Genomic DNA, 25,924 nt, shown 5'->3' with positions numbered 1-25,924 from the left:
ACTTCTTTGGACTTTAGTGGGTCTTATCGGAAGATCCGGGTCGGGTTCGGGCTTAGAAAAAAAAGTACTGGTCAAGAAGCCAAGGAACTAAACAATACTAAACACGAAACATTTTGAATATTCAAACGCGAACTGGTAGGGTTAGGGTTCAATAATTATAACACAGTGATTCGGGCTCAATTACCCGAAATCCGATCCAAAATATAACCCGACGTACTCAGGTGATCAAGACTCTTCATACTCAATAAACTCCACTGAACACATTTTTGTTCAGATGCTGATTCAAATTTAGAACACGATGTTGGTTATGCACCTCATACAGCAGGTATCGTTTAAAATCCGTACACACTCAAATTGATCCGTTAGGAAAAATTAAACCATTAGAAACTGAACGCCTCAGTTCGAGATGTTGCTTAAAAGTTCCATGTGAGCAGAGATTTCGTGCAAAATAAATGCAAATGTTTTGCATTATAAAAAGCATCATTCTAACAACATTTTGTATTTTTTTCACGGAAAAATATTGAGATATTAGTCGGTGAAGAAGTATTTTTGAGAACGCTTCTTAAAAATCATGATTTGCGATGTCCACTGTATCTCAGTGCAGACTAATCAGAAGTAAATGAATGAACGCAGCATAGTTATAGAAGAAGTTTCTCTAGACCTTAACGTTTCTGTTTGATTTTTTTAATTTTTTTTAATTTTTTTGTGGTTTTTCAAAGTGAAAACTACGATTTTTCACGAAAAAATGTGCCATTTAGTAGGTGTTAAACCTCCCCGAAGTAACAAACAACGAAAAGAAAAACAGTGGGGTCTGGTTTTTTATATGTAGAAAGTGTATGCAAAATTTGAAACAAATTGGTGTAGTAGTTTTAGAATCACGATGAACACGGACTTTCAAAATCTGCTTTCGAGAAAAACGCGTTTAATAATTTATTATAATGAGTCATTTCAAAAATGTTTCGTCTTGTTTCGAAGTCAATCGAAGTAGAAATCTTGGGACTGTGCGCCGAGCTCTTGCTTCTTAGTAGAATGAGACAGCCATAGATAAAGATCCATAACTTTCAGAGTTTCGCTTCAATAGGCTTGAAAATTTCTCATTAAATTCTTGAAATGTTTTACTATAAGGAAAAAATATAAAGAAAATAATGAATGATTTTTCAAACACGTTGGGCCCTACCTGCCCCTTAAGGTTCAGAAGCTCCCGAACCGTAACGAGAAACAGAATACGACTAGCAGTTATCGAAACCACACTTTTGCTTAATGGATGACGAGACATACTATAGGAGGATGTCAACCAGATTCTAGTAATACTGTATGTGACTGCCAGCGATAAGTGTGATGCTCTAGAGAACCTACGGACACAGAAGATGCTGAAATTCGTCCATATAGTCTTAATTTGGAGGGCGGCGATTTTTCTCTCTCCTGAAAAATCACTACGGTCCGACGATCTTCTGGTTGGATTTGACATCATGCCACTACACGAAGGACGCTCTAGAGCGGTATAAGATGAATGATGTTGATTTTGTTCGCGGAGATCTGATTCCCCCACAAACACTCTTGAACAGCGCTGAATTAGAAAAAAAATAGTGACCCATCATGACGGAGCATCTACTAAAACAACCTTTAGTAGTGAAGAATGAGTACGGATTTTAAACGGTACACCCTGCAGATGTGAAGCTCAAACTTTACTAGAGTAGATTTTTTTTAGAAGCTCATTGTCCTTACTGTCACATTGGAAGATAGCTAGTTTCGACTTACTGGCAATGTGATTTTAAGGCAGATAAAAAAGTTGCTACACTAGTAACGTTTGAGCATCACGTCAGCTTAATGGTTTATGTTGAATTGCTAGGTTGCATAACAGGTCAATATAAACTGTTATGCACTGCAAGTCAAAGACTCTTGTGAGCCTTGACGAAAGTCATAACCATTTGTATTTCTCTATGTATTTATGCTGAATAAATTTCAAGTCGATCGCTCTGTGGCTGGTGAAAAGCTGGGATTTTGTCAACGGCTGTAAATTCCTTGCTATATCATTATTTTTTCAATGAATTCTTCTTGATGTATATATTATACACGCTTGAATAGAAACAATATTTGCTCGAGGAAATATAACAAATCGATCTTATAAAAAGTTTCATAATCCATGAAAAGGAATCGTCACTACTTCATAGGATCCGACTTATACAACTTTCAAAACCGCGTTCAGAACACTAGGTATTGCTTCTTGTAACGGATTTTATCTATTCTGCCTCTCGTTAATCTAAGATTACTTACGTTACACGTTTAACCTGCTCGCTTAGATACAGCACTATGTTAGCTATGTTAGATCAAGCGATCCCATCACACAACCAGTTAAACATATTTCAAAGCTGTTAACAATCTGTTTATCAACGTGATTGATTCCAGAACATCTTTCTGCATAAATGTGATTTAATATGATGTGTGAAAGTTTGGTGTGGCATTATGGAACCAAATAGAATCGACTTTTTCTTAGATGCCCTCGTACAAAAAAACCTTACGTATCGACGATTTGTGTTTTAGTCTTTGTTAAGGCGTAGAGTCGTCTTGAGCTAGTTTTAAATATGTTCAATATCTATCGGAGAAAACAGATTAGCAAATTGACATGTGAACGGAATTATGTAATGGAAACCGCGAAATTGTTACCGCAGAGGCGGGACTCGAACCCGTAGCTAACTCCTGCCCGGGAAAATTGTTTTACCAATTAAACTACCCTGCATATAAAAACACATGGAGAGAAAGTCCAATTGACTAAACGAAACTGATAGAAGCAGTGACGATTGTGATCTCGAACGCAATATATTGAAGATGATCGAACCTTCGATTGACTTATTTTTGTCTAGTCAATTGGACTTTCTGTTCATGTGTTTTCATATGCAGGGTAGTTTAATTGGTAAAACTATTTCTCCGGTTAAGAGTTAGCTGGTTCGTGTCCCGTCTCTGTGGTAACATTTTCGCGGTTTTCATTAATTAATTGCGTTCACATGTCAGTTTTCTAATCTATTTTCCCCGTTAGAAACGGATCGTATTTAAAACTTCGGTTGTATGATAGAAAAGCTTTCACAAATTAGAATTCTTGAGAGTTCCAAAATATATGAATTTTCAAAACAAAAGGCTAAGGTCAACGCTCATTTAAAGAACAACATGTATTTTCATGTTAATCAACCTCCAGTCAACACCGTTTTCTGCAAGTTAATCCTCTTGGAATGATTGACAGTCAGCCCCCGAATGGAATGTTGACTCCCTGAACGAAGCAGGATCCTACCGGGAGGTCTCTGCGGGGTCCGGCTCAATCGTTTTGCTGCGGACAAGGCATGACATTGCCGAAGCGTAATTCAGTAGCAAAATGCGGCAACCCGTGAGCAATCCCACGGTTTGAAAAAAAATGATCTCATTTGCATAATCTGTTTCGCCTGTTATTGCCAATTCTTTCTGCAAACTTGCAGTGTTCTCGCGTAAACCCTCACGGCAGCTTGGACCCTTGCAATCCCGGCAGTATTCGTCAGTGTGGCGCAAAATAAAAGTACCTGAGATAAGTTCAATCTCAGCATCCAACAGGTTAAAATCCAGCATCTAACCAATCCCAAAAGACTGCTGTGCATTAGCATTTTCTTGCACTTCTGAGGGCATTCAGTTCTTTATTATTGACACCTTTCACGACTCCGTTCTGCCCATTTCGTCGCTAAACCGTTGCAACGTTTTTCCATCGATTGACAACGCCTTCTGCCCCGGATTAGCTGCACATCGGTAAGCATTGAAACGCTGAATGCTTATGACTTTTTATCGTTTTGCACACTACTTTGGATATTTTTTAATTCTGCTCTTGTTGAAATCCTTGTGGTTCACTAAGTTCAGCTCATCATCAGTTTACACTGAAGTCTCACGAACAAAAAAAACACGAACGATGGAAGCGCGGTGGCGGTGGAAAGTTGCAGTGTGAAAAAAGCAGTGATAAAATCTACTTTGAAAAAAAAAACAGCATCCACTAAAAAAAAGGCAGAAACTGAGGAATTAAGAATGGAACAACGACTGCACCGATGCTGGGTTTCTCCTGTTGTTGGGCCACTTTTTGCTCCCGAATGCGTTGACCAACCAACCGAAGAACCGGGAGATTGTTGCAACAGTCTGCTGAACTAATCTGCATTTTAATCAATATTTAAATCATTTTGCCTTGCTCACTTGTTTCGTTTCCGCTGTTCCACTGCTGCCACTTATTAATTGACGTTTAAATTGGAATAAATTAAAAGTTATGTTTTCATTAGGAAAACGAAATGCTAACTTGGTTTGACTTGGCAGTACCGTCGCGAGTTGTGATTTGTTTGGATTGTGTGACTTATTGGAACGGGACTGACTTTATCTTTTTCAACCAATTCAATTGATATCGATTGGATATCGGTGATCATTGGCGATCGGCAGTGCTTTTATTATAACGATAGTTTTTCGATGTGTTTTTTATAGGCGGTTCAGTAGTTATGAAATTATGAGTTGTAAATCCAATTCTAGAAAGGTCATCAATGAAACCAATGTCTAACGTTTGTTTATTGTCGTGGGTAAATTACAGAGTAACGGAATTTATGGCAGAGACCCACATTCATCACAGTTTTTGTATAAATTATTCTGGATTGACTTGAAATAGCAGTGTTCTATTTTTATCGTGTATTGCGAATGTCATTTATTATGATAGAATGAAAATCAAAGAACTTTAACCAAAACACGGGTTATTTTTTTATAACGCGCAGAAGTAAATTCGGCACTCCTTAAGGGATGCCAAACAATCTTCTAAAACCTATTTAAGGTCAATACAGAAAGGATTCAGTTACTCCAAAAAGAACGATGAACCCCTTTGACTATAGCTACCACATTGGGTGTGAAACGATAGAATATCCTTTAATTTTTGCTCCGCATACATAGACTCAACCATGGATGGAGAACCAAAAACCCCGGATACCCCGTATTTGCGTCAATGCGGGACAGTAACACATCAAATGATATAAAGTACCGTAATCGCATTCACACAAATCACACGAATAATACTAAGCACACTGAATAGTCTTACCATCTGAAATAATTATACGAATAGGAAAAAATTAATTTGTCGATTACGTAACTTGTATGATTATATCTCCGAAACTTAAGAGTAAAATGTAAATAAAAATGAAATGAAATGAAAAATTTTATTTGCTACGCATGTCATAGATCTATGTATTTATATATGTAGTGAAACCAGTTTATCAAAGTGGCTCGAACAATTGAGTTGAAAACAATCTGTTTTGAGCAATAATTTATTCTTAAAAGAATATTAAATCTGACTTTTTGGAAGAATATCGGTTTAATCAATTTTCACCAATGTTTGATGGAAAATTGCTAATATTTTATGAATGTAGATTCAAAGACTGTTCCAGAAAGTATGGACGCACTTTGATTTCGCTGTAAATAATTCACAAGTGTTAGAAATTCAAATTTTATTCGATATACTGATAATATTAGACTACAACAACAGAATATTATTCTCAACATTTGCTACTTAGCCATTGTAGACTAGCTGGCGCACCTTCTTGCGAACGTTTCTCATTAAATTCCGTACAGACTTCTTGGCGATAAGTTTTGACACTTTTTCCCAATCTTTTTCGAACTGTTGAATGGTTTCGGCTGCCGAGACATGTTTCCTAAGATGTGCCTTCGTTATTGCCCAAAATTCTTCAATTGGTCGAAGTTGTGGGCAATTTGGTGGATTCAGGTCTTTTGGGACGAAAGTGACACTTTTGATAGTATACCATTCTACCGTTGATTTCGAGTAGTGGCAAGAAGCAAGATCTCGCCAGAAGACAACAGGATCCTTGATGTATATTTCGCTGGTTACTGAGGCAGTGGTGATGAAGGATTTCGAAATCTTACCGCAGCTACAAATTGCTTCCCAGACCATAGCTTTCTTACCAAATTTTTCGACTTCAATCGATGTCTCGGCCTGGTTTAACACTTGCCCTTCTCGCACTGTATAATATTGTGGTCCCGGCAAGGATTTGTAATCGAGTTTCATGTAGGTTTTGTCGTCCATGATTATGTAGTTCAAATTTCCAACAAGAATCGTATTGTACAGTTTTCGAACTCTCGGCCTGCTTCTTGTTTCGGACTACGTTTTGGTTGTTTCTGCTTCTTATTGGTTCGAAGAATCAAACGTTCTTTAGCACGAAGAATATTTGACTTCGAAGTGCCCACTTTTTTGGCCACATCCCGAACTGAAACCTCCTTCTTTTGCTCGAACGCCTTCAGTATTCGTTTATTAAAACTGAGGGTTAGCAGGACCTTTTTTTCGATCCGTTTTGGGTTTATCCTCAAAGGTGTTATCATCACCGAACTCCCTGATTGCATTTCGCACAGCTTTTTCACTTACTTCTTCCATTGTTGCTATCTTTCTCAGTGACAGTCCGCGTTCTACACAATTTTTCGACGTTGTTCTGCTGAAAGTCCATGCATTTCGAAACAAACTAATGAAAACGAATAAACAACTGCACAAGTGGTTAGAGAAGAGTGTAACAGAACGCAGCCATACAAATTGACAGATTCTGAACCATTGCGAAATGGCAGCGGTTTTTGGTTGCGTCCATACTTTCTGGGACAGTCTTTAAGTTACACAATAAAAAAGTTAACCACACTGCTTCAATGCATTTTTATTAGTTCGCGCTACACAATATAAACAAAACTAAATATTTTCTTGTGAAAAAGGAGTTTTTCGGAAAAATAAGTGCACTCTAAAAAAATTTGAATTTTACAGGTGACTTAATCCCTCATGCGATGTAATTCATAAAGACCTAATTCGTCAAATGATGGAAAATTTCATTTGTAACGACTTAATGTTAGATTAGCTTGAATTTTACTGGTTTCGATTGTGTGCTTCTGTAGCTCAGTCGATAAACAACGTGCTTTGCAATCCAATGGTTTTGGTTCAAGTCGCGGCGCTCGCTATCAGTATTCATTTTTTTTTATTTAAATAAATTTCATGTTCTGGAATTTTAGACACAATATTGAATGTTCTTCCACGTAAATTTGCGTGAACTGCGACGCTCCTTTTATGTGCATCTAATAAGATGTAAAATCGCAGGGGTTTTTCGAAGTGTGTAGTTTAACGACATCCTCCCATAGCCATTGCCTTTCTCGTATTAAATTAAAGGTTCCGATTCTGCGGGATTACTAATAGAAGCTACGTGAATTTTTATTTCGCAGTAATACCTGCAATAGAAAATCCATATAGGAAAGTGTTAGTGGAAGTAAACTGAAACTGAAATGATTTTCCTAGAACAGTTTTCGGAAAAACGGAAGAGTTTTAGACTACGATTTTCGCTTTTATTGATTTGTTTATTTTTCAACCATATGGAAGATTTATTGATTGAAATCAGGAAAAAAAGGCACAGGAATTTGTTTTTCCGCACACATTGTTGACATTACTCATACGCCCTCGAAGTGTCTTCCTCCTTAAAGTTTTAGCCACATCAACTTCGAAATCGGCCAGCCGCCCGATTTTAGTCTTGATTGAGCGTTAAATTGTTGATATCGGATAATCAATATCCAAGAAGATTAAATGATAATGAGTTTTGACGCTTACGTCACATATGCCTTCACCGTAAGTGATAGCCTTTTGAACTTTAAACCTTCTTAATGAACCTTACTAAAATCGGTTCTGCCATATCCGAGAAAGTTGAGCGGAAAGAAAAAGTGCGTTTTGTTGGTTACGTCACTTATACCATTATATCTCCGGAACCAGAAGCCACAGCCATTTGATCATGGAACTTAATCAATGACCCAATAGTAGTTTTCAAACTAAGTTTGTTAAAATCGGTGCACACACACACTTAAACACTCTCTCTCTCTCTCTCTCTCTCTCTCTCTCACACACACACACACACACACACACACACACATTTTTCGATTCCGTCGAACTGGTTTCCCCAGCAATTCTGTTACTTTCTATAGAGAAAGACAAAAACAAAACGTGAAGCATTTCTTATTGCGAATGTCTTTTTCCGGAAATATTCTTGTTTCCATGTTCACGGTTATTTAGATAGGGGAGAACGGGGGTATGCCGGACACTTTTAGGAAATTGAAAAAAAGTATTCATTACAACGAGGGTTTTCACCAAAGACATCATATTAACAAGATATCCAGCTCTCACATTTTTCGAACAAATCATTGACAACATATTTTTTTGCGAGCCTGGCGCCCTCAGGCGAGTACGCATCGAATCTCGTACATAGAAGTAGAGGAGAGAAATGTTAAAATCGTTCGGGCCAAAATAACATCACTGCGCACCCATACAATTGACATGATATGTTGAATGTAATGCCGTGCGATGGCGTTGCTGAACTGAAGATTGATTTCGCTCTAAGCTGACAGGGTCTGTTTTTACCCAAGTTATCTTTACCGTAGTGTAGATTCTACCTTCAGTTACAATTCCCAATTTGTGGTTTAGTGTATATGCATTGGTTTCCGTAAAAAGTCGCGATGAAATGAACAACCTAAAATAAAAAATTTTAGATGCTGCGTAGTTAAAACGGACATTTGTTGAAAATTAAAAAAAAACACCTGTTACAATTAGATTTTTACCTATTTGTCTATACAGTTATGTAGCTTCAACTTTTAGCTAAAATTCCCAATTTGTGACTTGGAAAGACAAGCATTAGTCTTATTTACCCAGTCACCATGAAATGACCAACCCAATTGGGGCTAAACCGGACTTTAAAGTTTCACACAAAAATGAAGATTGAATTCGGTAGGGTGCCGAAAATTAAGATAAGAAATCAAATCATGCTTGAATAGATTGTATGTTGGTTTCAACCTTGAGACATAATCTTGCTTGCTAAGAATATAGGTATTGACCCTGCAGTACCAAGTTATTGATGTTGAAACTGACTTTGGAGTCTTTATTGAAGCCTATTTGATTCCTTCGGCGCATATAATAAACGTTTTGATATGATTTATGGTAAATCTAGTTTTAATAAGTGATACGAACTAGAATAGAAATAGAGATATCAATATTCGGGTATGTTTCAACAATGTGTTGAGAATTTCAAGTAAAAAATTCCGAGTCCGATTGAGCCCCACTTTTTGTTGTCCAGCCCCTCGCAGACAATTATTTTCGAGACACAAAAACAATTTTATTTTCCTCGTAATCGAAAGCATTTAATAATCACTGGATTCGGCACGGAATGAACATATCAATGAACTAACCAGACCGTCATTACAATGCACAAATATCAAATATCATATACATTGGAACCTCAATTTAAGCGCAAAGTCGGGTTGCGTAAAAGAAATAAAACATCTCGTTATTTCAATTTTTTCGCGTGTTTTTTCAATTCCATTCGATTCTAGTATAAATAACATACAAAGTCTAAATACGTCCATACGAAAAAGCATCAAGGACCATCTGAGTTTATTCTACGACAACGGAAATCCAACAACAACATCTTGGAATATTGACCTTAGGGACTACACTGTGCCACAGCAAGAACTACAACGGCAAATGTCTATTCTTGTGCGCTGACATATCTTTAAGAGCTACACATTGTTTACTTGTCTATTTATAGCTGTTTCAGGGATGTTCTCAGTTATCCAAGAACTTTAGTGGTAACAGGTCTTAAGATCACGAACAATTCGCAGCTTATGTATATTTTTTCAATGCAGCTCATAGTCATGGAGCTACACATTGCTTACTTATATATTCTGATCTGTATAAGAGATATTTTCAGTTGTTCAAGGATTTCAGTGTTTCACGAATAGGGAATGTAAAGATTAAGTTCGTTAGTGTATTTTATTGTTTTGGTAGATCTTAAGGCCTGAACTTCAGATAGTTTTTTGTTTACGTAGATCATTCATAATAAGCCTATCAATTGCATGTGGTATCACGAGTACGGGCCAAGGACAATACCCCGTTAATGCACTTTGTTATGCTGGTAGATCTTGAGATCTGAACTCCAGGTAGTTTTTGGAAGAACAAGAACTTCTTCATAATTCATCACTATGATCCCATGAATTGAATGTGATACCACGAGTATGGAGCACAAAAAAGAAACTCACTAACGTAATCGGTTCCGTTGGTAGACCTTAAGGCCTAAACTCCAAGAAGGTTTTGGGTGGATAGGAACTTCCACAGACATTCGCCCTTATTCTGAATAACGGAGTATTGGTTTTTCGATCGAATCCTAACTACCTTTGATTTTGCTAGCGTTATTAGGAATACGAATGAAACACGATCAAGAAAACGATACGTCGTTATTCAGAATAAGGGTGATTATCACAGTATGTCATTTTGCTGAATATAGTACTACGAGCATATACCGCACTCAAAAGTCCTACAAAAGTCTAGTTAAGGTCATGGGTATCCAAAGTGAATTATTGGATACCCATGACCTTAACTAGATTGTACGGAACCATACAATTCCGTAGTGTATATTTAATATTATTGATTTCACTGAAGCATTTTGGATTGTTGCATGTACGTATGAACAAACAAAATAAAAAATCGCGTTTTTTCAAATAAAACACGTAAAAAATCGCCTAATTTAAGTTCGCGTAAATTGAGGTTTTAGTGTATAAAATTAAGCTGTCGGGTTTAGCCCCGTGTCCGGACTAACCCCGCAAAGCCTTGGTATTACATTCCTGTAGTGGAATTTGACTTTCTGTTTCAACAGACTTCGCAGCCGATTCAGAGTGTACAGAACCATTGCATGGCTGGTGCTAGTGACACTACGAATCCTTCCAGGTCGGGGCTAGAACATACGACTGCTGGTTTGTAAGACGAGTGCCTTATGCATTGAACCGCCAATCCGGGTTTAGGGGGCTAACCCCGGTCTCCCCTAATTTAAATCCTTAAGTTGTGTGAACCCATTTTCATGAAACGACTGAAACGATCAACGCCATATTGGAAATAAAATGTTTAACAGAAAAACAGAATTTATTTTTTTCAGATTCATTAAAATAACAATTTGACCAAATGATCTGTCAAAATTTTTGAAAATTATCTATTACATATTTCGAACAACATTTCGATGATTCTCATTAAAATTTAATAATCAGTTATTTTTACAGAAATTGGTGCACAACCATCAAAACGGATTTATTCGAAGGCGCTTGAAAGTTTCAGGTGCATAAATACATGTTTCACAATAAAAATGTAAAATGTTTTGTAATTGCAAAACCGGAAGTCGGATCCATTAAAATTTTCATAGTAAATCTATGGGATGCTAAAATCTTTCACTTGAATTTAAGTTCGTGAAAACCGGTCGAACAGTCTTCTAAGCATCGAAGTAAAATAATTTCCACTTTGGGATCTCTAATCACTATTTCCGGAATAGAGAATAGAAATAATTTTTTGGCCATCAACTAACAAGATCTGCTAATTAGAAGATTCTACCAGCTAGTTTTAAATTACCCGTTTAGTATTGTAATCGAATTTTTCGTGCTTATCTCCTTGTAATTTTAAAACCAGAAGTTAGAACTAAATTAAATTCAGGATTTTTCTAATGGATCTTAAGCCCTTCCATTTGATAATAAGTTTGGGAACATCGGTTTTGCCAGTTAGTTCACATATTTTCACTTTTGAACACTAACAACCCTTTAATTCCGGAACCGGAAGTTGGAGCCAGATAAAATTATGGAACGTCATACCTGACCACAGTTTGTTTTGAAGGTTAGGTTTGGATTATCCCGACGAACTTATTCGAATTGTATGTGGAATTCAGCCCTCCGGGTCTTGAGCTTGAGCTTGAGCGACCACCCCTGGTTGCTACTCCGTTACTGATCGGGATTAGCTGAAATTGTACAGGGAATTTCTAGATGATCCGACCTGGTCTGGTAAATCATCTTTCAATGTACATCTTCTGGTAACCCCAGAATTCATTGATCAGTACCGGCGCCGGCCAGACCCGAACGTAGATCGTCTAAGGAATGGGAAGGGATGTTAGTCCAACACTTGTTACTACTGCGCACTCCACAAGTGTCACGGTAGAAGGATATTTGTTAGTAAAAATTTCAGTATTGGTATTATTCGCGCGCGACTCAGTATGTTCCGATTTCAAGATGCTCGGATGCACCACTAAACTTACTGACTTCCCGAGTGAACGTTTCAACAATATCCTATATTGAAGTCCCGGGAAATCTTGATTCACAGCTCTTATTCGAGGAAACTAAAGAAAAATTTGCAATACTATCGCGCAAAGAATATAAACTTCCCCATTTTTTTAAATGGAATTACCTGCTACAAAAGAAACGAGTGAATAGGATTTAGACAGAATAGTTGATTCTAGGCATTGACATATTCTAAACAGTTGTTATAAAATCATTTCAAATCACCATATAAGGTCAACAGATTTCACGCGATTTTGTTTTATTTTATAATCTATTAATTGGTTATATTGGTTGATCTGGGCAGCCGGCTACTGAGAAAAATATTATTTTGTTATTTGAAATATTAATATCAAATGTTTTTTTACTATGTATTCAATATACCGATATATGTTATCTCTGTTATTAACTTTGAAATATCAACGGATTTGCGAAATAGTTGATTTTTATCATTCAATTTATAATCCTGAAAGACAATCAATAACATGGAAGAAGAAAACGTTCCAAATAAACTTTTCTCCGAAGCTAGACGGAAATCGATAGGTTGAATGAAGAGATAATTTAGTAAAATAGAGTAATCAGAAGTGAAACATTGGAAATATCTGCTAACTGAAAGGAAAAAGAAATTCCTGTAATTGTCGCCTTTTACGACATGGAAGCAGGAACCCAGTGGATCTATTCTTGGTTCATTTTTTTCCGCTGGATTCCACACGGCATCTAGGCTGGTACTGTCCGGAGAGAGCTAATAGGTACTATCCATCTCCTAGTGGACTCCAGCCCCTAGTGGAATTCAGCCCTCCGGGTCTTGGCTCAAAAGTCGGTTTTCACAGTGATTACATACTCTTTCTACATGAGAAATGAAAAAAAAAATTTCTGAAGGCATAAATTGAATTGAATAAATATTACGGGGCTAGTGCTCCTGCAGATTATACCGTGAAATAGTGGTTTCAAGAGAAACCCGCAGCGTGTCGCCTTCCATTGCGATTACAAAAATCAATGTCAAAAGTAAAGGAAATGGTACTGGATGACCGGAAAGTGCCGTAAGGATTAGTACTGAGCGAACGTATCATAGTTTTAGCAAGATTTTGCGAATGAATAAGATGTCCTGCCGCTGGATACCGCACTCGCATACTCAGGATTGAAAAGGGGAACGTGAGCACACTTCGGAAACGTGTTGGCCTATGCTGATGCCAATTGGTGTCGGTTGGTTACTGTTGATGAAACCAAGATCCATTTTTATACGCCAGAGAACAGAATGATTAACCGACAAAAGACTAAAATTGGGCGGAATGGTTATGAAGTCGGTTCTTTGAGTATGTCACAGTATAATTTTCATAGACTGCCTCGAAAAAAGAAAAAACACCATCTACAGCAAGTATATGTGTGCATTTTTAGAGCGTTTCAAAATCGGAAGGTACGGTTTTTCAGTAACACAAAAGTTCATATCATTGGTGCTCATTTAAATACATGAACCGGACTCTGATTTTTGTTCACTCGCAATTTCCCTTTCAACTATAGCAAATTATTTGCGATATATTTAATTAAATGTTCCGTTACTTTGCCTTTCACTTCACGATTTATGGTTATTGTTTTTCTTTTCCGTTAAACTAAACACTTTCCACTTAGCCGGTTGCCGCTTATTGAAAACACGAGCTGCCTTGGAAAACGGATTTCGAAATCAATCGGCATGCCCTACGGATATCGCCAATTACTGGCATCACGTGTAAATTTGCATCATCGCATCCGTCAACGAAAAGAGTGTCCCGAACAGTGAACCGTGCGGAATGTTGTTCTATCTCGGATGCTGACCATTCCCCAGAGCCGTTCGGTTTTGCAGCGATCCTCACAGCTCTCGGGTAACCGACTGCCACAGTCAAATCAACGCAAAAGCGTGCAACTGAAATCGGATACCCTCCGAGAGGGAGGTAGAGACTGATTGAGTGTACATGCAAACGTTGTTCTCTGGCAGTCGATGATGGTGTGCAAGATAGCTTTAGGCTTTAGTGTCTCGTGTGATCTGCCGTCACTCAGGGTCGGCTGGAGCCATATATTCCGGTACAGGTCCGATCTGTTGGCCGTTCGACTCTGTGCCTTACCATAGTATCTTACCGAACCCGGTTCCGCCTAATCGGAACCGGAGGGATTTATGCAGTCAATTGTTATTCGGTGCCATAATGACAGCAGTGAGAGCGGTATTTTCTCAAATCAACTGCCAACAGCTTGTCGATATCAACCGACCCCATGTCGTCATCGCTGGCACCCCGTCTGGCACCTAAGCAAAGGTGTTTTCGACTTCCGAATCGAAGAGGTTCGAACGATTGGAACATTTCGATGCTACGGGGGCTGAATTTCACTAAAAAACTGCTAACTGACGGATCGTTATGAAGGCTGTGCACTTTTATTCTAGCTCGCGGCAGTTTTCGGTGCAAATATTTTCTCATATCTCGTTAAAGATTTCAAATGGTTTGAAAACAGTTGAGTCTATAAAATTGTTCGGTGATTGAATTCTATGAACGGATACGAATATGCTATACAAAATACAATCACTACGTATTCGATCAATATTTTAGGAACTCTTCAGACACATACCACAAAAACTTCAAACAATGTACATTGGATTTCTGAAGGATCAAATCAATTTTCAACCTTTTACCTTCGCTGGTTAGCTTGACAAATGGTGTGCAATATGCACAACCGCGAAGCAAATAACCCCTCGAGGGTCCCAAAATTACTAGCACAAATAATATGCATGTACCCTGTATCTCGCTGCTCTATGGGAGAGGCAGAGCGCAACGGAGAGGATGTTAATTTGGTGGCAACGTGATTTTATTAGGCAATCATTTATTCGACATCGGCCTCCATCTTCCTCTGTTTCGTACGGTCTAGGCCAGTCTAGGCTCAGGCTTTTTCGAAACGTTAGTTTATTGTGGCTTCAACTAACTAACAAACTGCATCAACCGTAATGGTGCTAAGTCGTGAATCACAAACAACCGCTCGGTTTCGCTTCCAGGGAAGATGATTACATGGTTCTTGACACGATTCACACCTTTGGGACCCAAAACTTGCAACTGCAAAATCCACTATGATTGATTCGATTTGGCAAACTGTCCCACTGACCTAGTGCCCAATTGTGGCGCTGATTACGGTTATTGCGAATTGTGGGATTAGGTTTCGACTCCAATTACCCAATCAATCTTGGCCTTCCCGGTGAGCCAACTCTGTGGCAATTCTAGTTTGACAAATACAGTAACCGTTTCCTATTGCTTTTTGCTTGGCTGCATTACAGTGAATGGAGGCTGGAGTCAGTGGAGCGCTTGGTTGGAGTGTCGCTGTCCGGGCAAACCGGTCCAGGGACGGAAGCGGTCGCGAACGTGCAGCGATCCGATTCCGCTGTACGGTGGCACACCCTGCGATGGTCCAAATCAACAGAAGACGGCCGACTGTGTCACGTGTCCCGGTAGGTGTACTTTCATTTTCCATCCCAGATTAATGTTGCGAGCGGAGTGCGATAGAATTTTAAAAAATGAATTTCTTTTCTGTCGTCCACAGAAGACACACAGATTATCACACCGAATGGATTCGAGGATAATACTTTCGGTAAGTTGACTCTTTATTAGTCGTTGACTGTGATTATTAAAACATATGACATAAGCGGTTCATCTTGTTACTGTAATATATCTGGTAGTTTCTATTTTTTATAAACATCTGAGGACCGAGTGTTTAAAACAAGCGCTGATTTGTTTTGCTTAAATCAATGAGAAGAGGGCACTTTTCATCAATTTGCGATTAATTAGTCTATCACTTTCCTTATTCTAACACTTATGACACTGGTCTGGTAACATTTCCAAAAATGAAAGTATCAGCAAATCTCTATTTGAATTTGATCAATGATCTCGATGTAGCTTTCAAACGAGGCCAGATATTCCAAAATCAGTTAAATCTTCACCGAGAAAATTGTGCAGAAAGAATTAAGTGTGTTTTATTGGAATTTGCAGAATCAGAAATGTCCGCCATAATCGATTTACATTTAACCCATTGTCATATTGTAGCTTCTAAACAGAGATGTACATCTCATCTGTGTGACGAAGAACAAGCGAAATCTCTCCCCTCGCACTAACAACTTCAACGAGAGCTCATCTCTTTCACATTTATACACCACTGTTGTATAAAGTGTGCACGCATCATGAGTGCGCGTGTATATTTTCTTGTATCTCTAAGCTCTAGCACTGATTCGCACCAGAGCACAGTGGTTTGAATCGACAAATACGTGAACTTAATTCTCTAGCTGCTAAACCGTTGATCCGATATACATAGTTCTTTTGGAGAACTCATTCAAAAAAAATATACCTCGTGATTTGATCACAATAAAAATATATATGAAGCAATTTCGTTTGAAATCACTTAAAATCAATTTTTTGTGCATAACTTTCTTCACAATTATTTTCAGTGTCTACTATTTTCGAGACAATTACTAAAAACGTAAAATTACACATTTTTTTGAAGACTGTGCACGGTTTGGCCTTTTCCTTAAAAAGTTATTGAACATTTAAACTTTTATATGCACTAACTTTAACTACCAATAGGAAGCTGGGTCGCAGACCAAAAGCCACATACATAAACTTTTTGGAAAGCTTAAATCAAGTAATATAAAGTTACGAAGTGTGTAACGTGGCCCTTTTAAATTGTGTGAATGAGACAACAAAATATTGAGTGCTTTTTTGACCAATTTCTTAGGAAAAACGTAAATTAAAAAAATTGTTTATCTTCATATCACGCGTCTTTTGTGATATCGATCGATAAGTTACCTTTAGGCAACAACTTTTGCAAGAAATTGCAGTCGAGGTATAAAAAATAGAGTATTAGTTTTAACACCAGACGAAAGAGAAAGCTTTTCACTGTAGCTTACTATTATGACTTACTCTCAGCGAGTACCGAGTTTTTCGGAATGCCTCTTCAAAGTGAATGTTGATAGGTGATTGTTATCACAAAAAAATCGCGAGACATAATTTGATTTGATATTTTACCGAGTACGCCTGTATGTAACGTTGAACCACTCACGCATTTTATTGTAATATTATCATCGACGAAATGGTCCAGCATTTGTATTAATAACTAACTCTTTTGTGATCTTAAAAATAATATTCAGCGCTGCTCTCACCAACATCAACAGTGCATTTTTGGAGTAGGTAATTTAATATAAAGTTATTTCACTGTGCTTCATATTTCAACATACTTTAAAAGTAAAACTAAGCGTCAATTTAAAGAAACGGTCATATTCATTGAAATTATTGTACTCCAATTTAGTTTTACTTCGAGGATGGTTTTGAATACAATTTTTTATTCAACTGATGTCCATTTCATAGTACTATTTATTTAGAAATCGTGTGAATTTATTTTTTTTGTATATGGCTTAATTCATAAGAACGTATTTCGTAGAACGACGTGATTTTACAAAAAGGATTCAGCCTTTCAAGCAGGCTAGACTTACACATTTCAACACATAGAAATTAATCTCAGAAGACTTAAATTTAAACGATGTTTTTGGGCGTACTGGTAATGGTGTGAGATTTCATCCTTGGAATTAAAAGTACGGATAAGGAATATTCTATTAAAAGAATAAGTAAAACTTTTCGAAATTTAATGAGCACGTTAACATGCTTCTTTAGTTTGTTCAATTGCATACAAGAATGCATCATGAAATTATATTCAATCATTACACCATTGCACCAAAGCTACACTAACGACCGATTCCAATTTTTGAACATTTCCAACAGAGCTCCTTTTAATAAACCAAAGATAGTCGTTTTAGCAAATGTTTTTCCTAAGAAATTGGTCAAAAAAGCACTCTATATTTTGTTGTCTCATTCACACAATTTAAAAGGGCCACGTTACACACTTCGTAACTTTATATTACTTGATTTAAGCTTTCCAAACAGTTTATGTATGTGCCTTTTGTTCTGCGACCCAGCTTCCTATTGGTAGTTAAAGTTAGTGCATATAAAAGTTTAAATGTTCAATAACTTTCTAAGGAAAAGGCAAAACCGTGCACAGTCTTCAACAAAAATTTGTAATTTTACGGTTTTAGTAGTTGTCTCGAACATAGTAGACACTGAAAATAATTGTGAAAAAAGTTATATACAAAAAATTGATTTTAAGTGATTTCAAACGAAATTGCTTCATATATCCGAAAATTTTTGCGTCAGACCTACAGCTTCTTCGGAAAAGTTTTTTCTCGTTAGAAGTTCTAAAACTTTGTAGAAGACATCGTTTTTCTATCTCTTAAGGGAAAAAAGTTGTTGAAATGAACTTTTATCGTAGTATACTTTGCACATTTTTTATTGTGATCAAATCACGAGGTATATTTTTGTGAATGAGTTCTCCAAAGAAACTATGTATATGGGATCAACGGTTTAGCAGCTAGAGAATTAGGTTCACGTTTTTGTCGATTCAAACCACTGTGCAGAGTACTAGAGCAGAGCTCTTTAATTCTCTGAGATGGACGCAGATATTTTCACAAAGGTGTACACGCCGGTGAACACTCTGGTGTATGGTTTGCGTCTAAGTGACGTAGGGCACTCAAAATGATTTAATAGTAGCTTTCAAACTTGTCTAAGACTGACGAAATCAATTCAAAAATCAACGTAAACAACTCAAAATTGTCTAAAATCCAATGACAGATTCCTGTTGTTTCTTTTTCGATTATTTATGCGTTATTATACAAATGTTTACTAACTATTTAGTACTGATAGCAAAATGAAATTTTTGTTGAATTTTATCCATTTCTTACCAAAAGCATCAGATTCTTCATAATGTATGGTGAAAAAAATTGCCCCATCACGAGCACGATGGGCAACGCTCTCACGCAAAGCGAAAATGAAAGTATTGATTTAAAACACATCTTTATACTAGTGTCGTTTCAAAATGTGTCGTGTAAAACAGGATTTTCACATATGCAGATCAATCTGTGTTTTATTTCTGCTGAAAAATACAGATTTAAATGTTGCGAAAAGAAAAAATTTCTTAACACCACTAAAAATTCACATTTGTTCAAAAAGTGGTTTTCTAAATATGCATCGTTTCAAATTCTAGTTGTGAAGAAGGAGAATCGATCAACTAACAGATATTTGGAAGTGTGCCAGTTTTATTCGTATTCACGACATCCAATTATGCCTCTGACATTACCCACCCACCTTTTTTAGTCCACACGGAACGACCGAAATTAGCTCTGCGCCTAATTCGTATTACTGTTTTTGAATTAGTTAACAACAAAATTTCCAAAATAACTATAAAATTAGTTAAAATTGAGAATTTACTTTGCTGAAAAAAACTCTTATTTTTAGAGAATGAGTTTAGTTGGTGAATACCCTGGACACAAACCAGCAATATTTCATTCCAACACAAAATTCTCATTAACAACTAGTTTTGTAATAAAAATCAGAAAATTTGTTTCTATTTATATATCACCATCTTTGCTAAAGGATAGCACAAAGAAAACAAAAATGAAATTGGTTTTTATTAACAAGTTTATTAGCCAAAAACTCATGAGAAGTGTCAAAGCAAAACAATCCATTAAAAAGCTAAAAAGGACAGTTTTGTTGAAACTGCTTGCAAATTGTTTAGATGTTTTTCGCATGTGTTACATTATACATATCCACATATAAGTTTCTAAACCGATATGTAAATTTGTGAATTTGTGCGTAATAATGTTTTTACGCGGAACAGTGAAGTGAGTTTCGAATGTTGCACTCTAATTGTATATGTCAAATGAAGTATTTTGTATCTTCTAACCTTCCGGGCTATGCCGTCCGGTGTAATACTTGTATTCGGTTTTTGTTTTCCGAAAGCTAAAAGTTTTCAGTGAGAGAGTCGATTTCACGAAGTCGAATGAAGAAAACAGCGATTTAAAAGAAAAATGTTCAAAAAGAAGTTTATGTTTCGCTTATGTCTTTTTCTCCAATACAACATCGTATTTATATCTGCCAATATAGAAAAGACTACCGCGACTGAAACTTTTTTCGGTAGTAGTGTGCCATCTAGTGGCTAGTAGTCATTACGGTGTTAACGTTTTTTTGGTGACAGAGCGCCATATAGCTGCCAATTGCAGAAACCAATTCAACCATTTATGTTGGTTGAAAACAAAGTTTTATTTCTCTAATTCAACTAAAAAATTAGTTGAATGGAAATGAAGTGTGCCTTAGCTAAGAAATGACAGAACGTTGAATTGGTGAATTCAACTAAAAAAATAGCTATTTTAAATAAATATTTTATTATTATTAAGGGAATAAGAATTAAAAAATCTAAATTAGCAAAAGTAAGATTTTTTTAGTTGTCTCAAAAAATAACTAACTAAAATCAGAAAATCAACTCATTTTTTCGCCAAAATGCTGATTTCGGTCTTTCCGTGCAGAGACAGCATGCACGACACTAAACTGCTGGATTTTTTCGTCTTCAAATTCTTTCTCAAAATATAGCGAGTGCGCTCAGTACCCAAGTAGCACGTTAAGTTTCTGTCCTGTATTTTTCTACAGATTGTGCAATTTATCAATTTAGTTCATATTACTATTATAGTAACAGTTGTGTCATGGAAAAAGCGCAATTTTTCTGTGTTGTGTAACATATCTTTAAGTTCTTCCGTTGTCTCGAACATTTATTCACAATTATTGTGCAACTAATACAAAAACTCATGCATCGACCTGATTACAAATGCAGCGATTAAATCAGCGAAAAAACAATTGTGTAACTCATGGGAACTACTACGTAATGTAAACAAGAACATAGCACACATAATTTCTAATGAATAAGTTTCACATTTGATTTTCAAAACAACTGCTCGTAACACAAACATGGAACTTTAAAAATATTCTGCACATAAATAAATGGTAATACTACATATTGTAGAATTGATCTTTTATGTTTTAGTAAATAGAAAATCGACAACGAACTGCATTTTTATGCTGAAACATGTCTTCGTACACCTGAAATTTTCAAGCGCCTTTGAATGTACGTTCAATTTCTATGGAAATAACAATCTATTTTTTTAATGAATATGAGAGTGTTTAAAATATGTACAAGAAAGGTATCGAACATTCATACACCTTTTCATACGAATTTAATCATATTGATGTTTCAATTAATCTGAAAAATCTTGAAATGAAGTGTTCTTCAATATTTTCCAGCATCGAGGCTAACAGTGTTTTGAAAAGAAAATGGTTCACCCAACGTAATGATTTATTTTATCTAATTAAATGGAAATATAAACATGTAAATATTGAAAAGAGAAATTTTTGTTTTTATTTTTATCAAACTAGTTGACTTAAACAACAATACAGTTTAGTCATTCATCTTAGTGAACCCGACATTTGTGATACGCACTGTAGGTATTATTTTGGTGAGCCCATGTGCTTTAGTTGCAAAAACAAGTTGCTCACGCGGTAATATATAACTATGAGAGTAACTATGATGAACTTAACATTTTGTTCAATATATTTGAAAAGTGATGTCAGGTCTGTTCATATTTTCGCGAGATGAAAACCGAATACAAATTATTTGATTTGATTTTTGTTTTCAATGCGTATGTAATTACTTTCATTTCAAGCAGATTAATCTGGTACAACTTATTTGCAAGTTTCGAATTGTTTTTCTAAAAATGAAGAAAACTGCACACACTGACCTAAAATTTCATGAGGCAGTCAAGACAATGTGGACTCTGCAGCAAAATAGTTTTTACTGCGAGGTTTTCAATTCGGCTTCTCAGTTTTAGCCTTGCGGAGAGCATAATACCACTATTTTTTTCACAAGAGATATACAGCCCTTTCGACATATATTGAGTCCGATACAATTATGACAGCCATTTGGAAAATTTTTGATATGTTGAACAATTATTTTAGTTACTTCGTTTTTACATGACGATGTGAAAATTTTGGCTTCTATATTTACTAGTGCATCGTGGACAAGTTGGTGATTTGCTGCACAATTGTTTTAGATATACTTAAAATTGTTCTATAGTGATTTTTTCGGTATTATCGTAAATCTTAACAGGTATCAGTTGCACAACCGATTTTAATATATTTAAAAATCTTTTTGAACATTTCTAACATAAAAAACAATTCTAAAACAATTATAGAACCTCTTGAAATTTCAATAAGTTACATTTGCTACTTGGGTACTTACCCTTGTGCGCTAAACTAACCATGATAACAAGCACGTAAGTAAAAATTGGCTGTCAAAACAAAATGAATGACTGTTGCGCACCAATATTTAAATCGACTTTAAGAGGGGCTTCTACTTTGCATCTTTTGTGGACTAGGTTGTTTTACAAAACAAATTTTTTTGAAAGTCAAATACAAAAAACCAAGGGAGGCATCTATAAATGGCGGTTCGACAGCGGTAGCTGGTCTTGCTGGTGAAAGTTCTACGAGGTGCAACAATTGAGCTATCGTTGTGAAATTTTGGACATATATTTATTGAAGGGTGTGAAAGAAAAAGAGTAGAAATCATGAGAAAATAAATGGGTTACGATTTCTATTTTCGTAATTTTTAGGTTCGATAATTTTTTTTCATCCAATTTCGATCATTCTAGTCTATTCCTTGCACACCCCTTAAATTGTCTTATGTTGATCATGTCACAGCGATTGCTCATTTATTGCACTTTAACGAGCTTCCACCATTTATTACTGTTGCACCGTCATTAAAAGATACCTACCCTCCCCTGTTTTTTGTATACAACTCTCAAAAAATACATATTATATAAAAGTTTATCAGATGACTATGATTGTGCAAAATTTCAGCTGCGTAACTTTCATACAACCACAAAAAATCTACATGAAATTACATGATTTCGACCCCACAAATTATCATAATCATTTTTGCAATTGAAGCGCTTCTTTTTACCTCACCTAGTTTTATTCTTGCAACATCAGTCCAAATCAGCGGAATAGAATTTTGTAGTCGCCAACATTGTTCTATACAAAAAATCACATAATGCCGCATTACCATTTATCTGCGCAGAAAAAGTTACTATTTCACCAAGCAGTTTTTTCTTAATTGGTGAAGATAACATTCATATGTAGATCCTGACTGGAACCATATTGATTAAATGAGACGTACGATTAAGAAGAACATCATTAATAGATGTTTTAAATAAATCCAAAGAAGTCTAGTGAATACTCTATTACTCGTTATGTAATGACGATTTATATTATGGACAGAATCCGTTTAATGCGAGGAAATTGTCTATCCGTGTTCAATAACATAAAACCTAGCCACCTCCAAAAATACACACACGCACACACACAGGCACTCACCCATACGAATCGGCACAAGCACCGTGCTGAATGATTAATTTATTTGTCCGAAAAATTAAACGGATGAAGCGGAATCGGACGGTAATTTGAATGCTCGCCGTTTAATTAATGAGTCTCGAATCGGCATTTTTTGAAAGAGCGCCATGACAGCCCGCACATAAGCGTGAACGGATCTGGCGGAGCGCGATGCCACTTTTGTCTACATTTGGTCAATTACGGGGAAGGAGACAATGATGAACGCTTTAATATGGGAAACCAAATGGGCAGCACGAATTTTTATGCATGGCCAAACAAACCGTTTTCGGTGGGAGGTCTTTTGTGCTGGAAAGTGCGATCACGGTTCGACTGCTGGTGTTCAAACCGGCCCCGTGCTTCACTATTTGCATTAAATAGATGCATGGCAGGTGTTGGCGTGACCAATTCTATCGAGTAATGCTGCTTTTTTACTATAATTAAATCTTGATTACAAAGAGCGCATATTTTGTGACTAGTGTGGAGTTTTAAATTTTAAACTGAGTAAAATTTGTAGCTGACTTGTATTTTTTTTCCCGTCATTTTTTCCGTTATAATTCACAGTTTTAAAATCGTTGATTCATTCCCAAATGGGTCTGCTTTTCAACCACTCAACCACTTTCCAAAATGATTCCGTAAATTCTGACGAATCACTGTTCATTGACGATAAAACTTTGTTCCCCCCTTTTTTCTATAGCGATTTTGTTTGCCGAGAAACGACTTTTCACTAATGAAAATATCTTAAATTCCTGCACATTTTCACGCCTCGAAAAGCGAAGATGCCGTGCAATTTCTCCCCAAGAATGAAAATTCCCATTGAAAAACGAAGAAGGATCCATTGTGCCCGGCTTCCGAAATCCAATTTAGGGATTCAACGGCTAACAAGCGAGAAGAATCGGTTCTGTAACAACAAAAGAAAAAAAGTATAATAAATTTAACCTGCGCTGTAAGATTGAGCAAAAGAAATCACTTTCCGGGGTAGTAGAATAGGAAAATCCTTTGGCGCTCACCCAGCAAAGTGTGATGGAAGATGATTGAGTGAGCTTCCAGTTCGAAACTATCCATCGTTGCTGGATGGAAGGGAGAAGGAGTGAGTGCGGGTGCTCGAATCGGGAACCGTAGTTTGCATGTGAATGCAATTTTTAACCTGATTTGCAATCTAATAGACATTTTTGTGCGCCCTTCACTTTAGATTGTTCGTGCGGGAATTCGTCAAGAATGTGGTTGGCTCGAGCCTGTCGGTGCTTAGTCACTCCGAAGAAAGTGAGGATTATCTATTTGCAACGAAATTTGTTCTCTCTACACGACAGCAGATTTCCCATATGCTTGAGGAAAAGCGACTGAGAACAATGCACCAAGTTCGCTTCGAGGGATTTGAAAACCGATTGCTAAGGGAGTCAACATTTTGACCACCTTTGGCTTACTTTACCCACTGTGCACCATGAAGCTAGTCGTTCTGTTTTTTTTTTTGCATGCAGCCAACAAGTGGTTAGACAAGTGGTTTCGGGTACTTGAAGTTTTCAGTGCTACTTACTCTGGTATTCAAGATTCTGCCGGTTGGCGATTGGCTGGATCTAGGAACACGCTCGTGCATCAGCTCTCATGTAGGCGAAGGGTTGCAGTTTTTCTCCGACAATGCGTTGCGAGGCGCGAATATTAGACTGATGAATATGTGAGGGCGCTCGGCAGCGTGTTCAACTGAAAGCAAGATTTTATGTCAAAGCAAAGGCTGACATTGTGAGGTTGAATCAAGAAACATAAAGAGACGCTGCTACCCAGAAGAGTCTTGTGGTAAATAATAATGCGTTTGTCACCTCCATCTTTATTGAAGCAGAGAGCGAGAAAGATATTCGTTTGAGCTAGTCAAGTGAAATGGGATTGTGATATGCCGTGATTGAGCGAAAGAATTGTTCAAACTTCTTGGGAAAACGAAAAACCTGATTTAGCTGGTGTTGCTCGAAAATGTTTTTTGAGGGTAAGAATGGAAATAGTTCTACTAATTGAAATACTCTGAAAGTCATGAAGCACAACTTAGAAGACAACCCGATTAAACAATACTACATAACATCATCGAACATAACATTTCCCATTCTTATTTTCATGTCTAATCTTCAAATTCCATACCGTAAACCTTCAACCTCCACTAACCAGTTAAATACCTTCTAAGCTATCTCTAAGATGCAAAAATGTCTGTGTTTGTGAAGAATTACCGTTTCAAGTTATATTCGATCAACCAGGCCTCAGACTCCTTTTGTTATAGTACACACTTACTACTCCTTCCTCGCTATGAATACTCTTACGACTGTTTCTAAAATTCAAAAGGAATCTGTACTTACCCAGACATATTTTCTCTGCACAATCACTCAAGATTTTCGGTCTGACAATGTTCACTTGACTACAAAAGGATGTTTATCATCTTAGCCAAATTATTATTTAAATAACGATTTAGTACATTAAAATGTCGTCGCAAGTTT

The 25,924-nt window shown here is 36.7% G+C and overlaps 1 protein-coding gene across 3 annotated transcripts in view; it reads left to right on the top strand.

The window, feature by feature from the left end:
* The window catches only part of LOC131429619 (netrin receptor unc-5-like), a 330,312-nt gene that overhangs the window by 209,964 nt on the left and 94,424 nt on the right, over positions 1-25,924 (top strand). For all 3 annotated transcript variants that reach the window (XM_058593852.1, XM_058593853.1, XM_058593854.1), the window contains 2 exons: positions 15,422-15,592; positions 15,685-15,732. In XM_058593852.1, coding sequence (XP_058449835.1) covers positions 15,422-15,592; positions 15,685-15,732 — 219 coding nt within the window. The remainder of the gene's footprint in view (positions 1-15,421; positions 15,593-15,684; positions 15,733-25,924) is intronic.

This window comes from Malaya genurostris, chromosome 2, assembly GCF_030247185.1.
Source record: "Malaya genurostris strain Urasoe2022 chromosome 2, Malgen_1.1, whole genome shotgun sequence".
NCBI lineage: Eukaryota > Metazoa > Arthropoda > Insecta > Diptera > Culicidae > Malaya > Malaya genurostris.
Note: the sequence above shows the minus strand (reverse complement) of the source record. Positions and strands in the feature narration are given on the sequence as shown.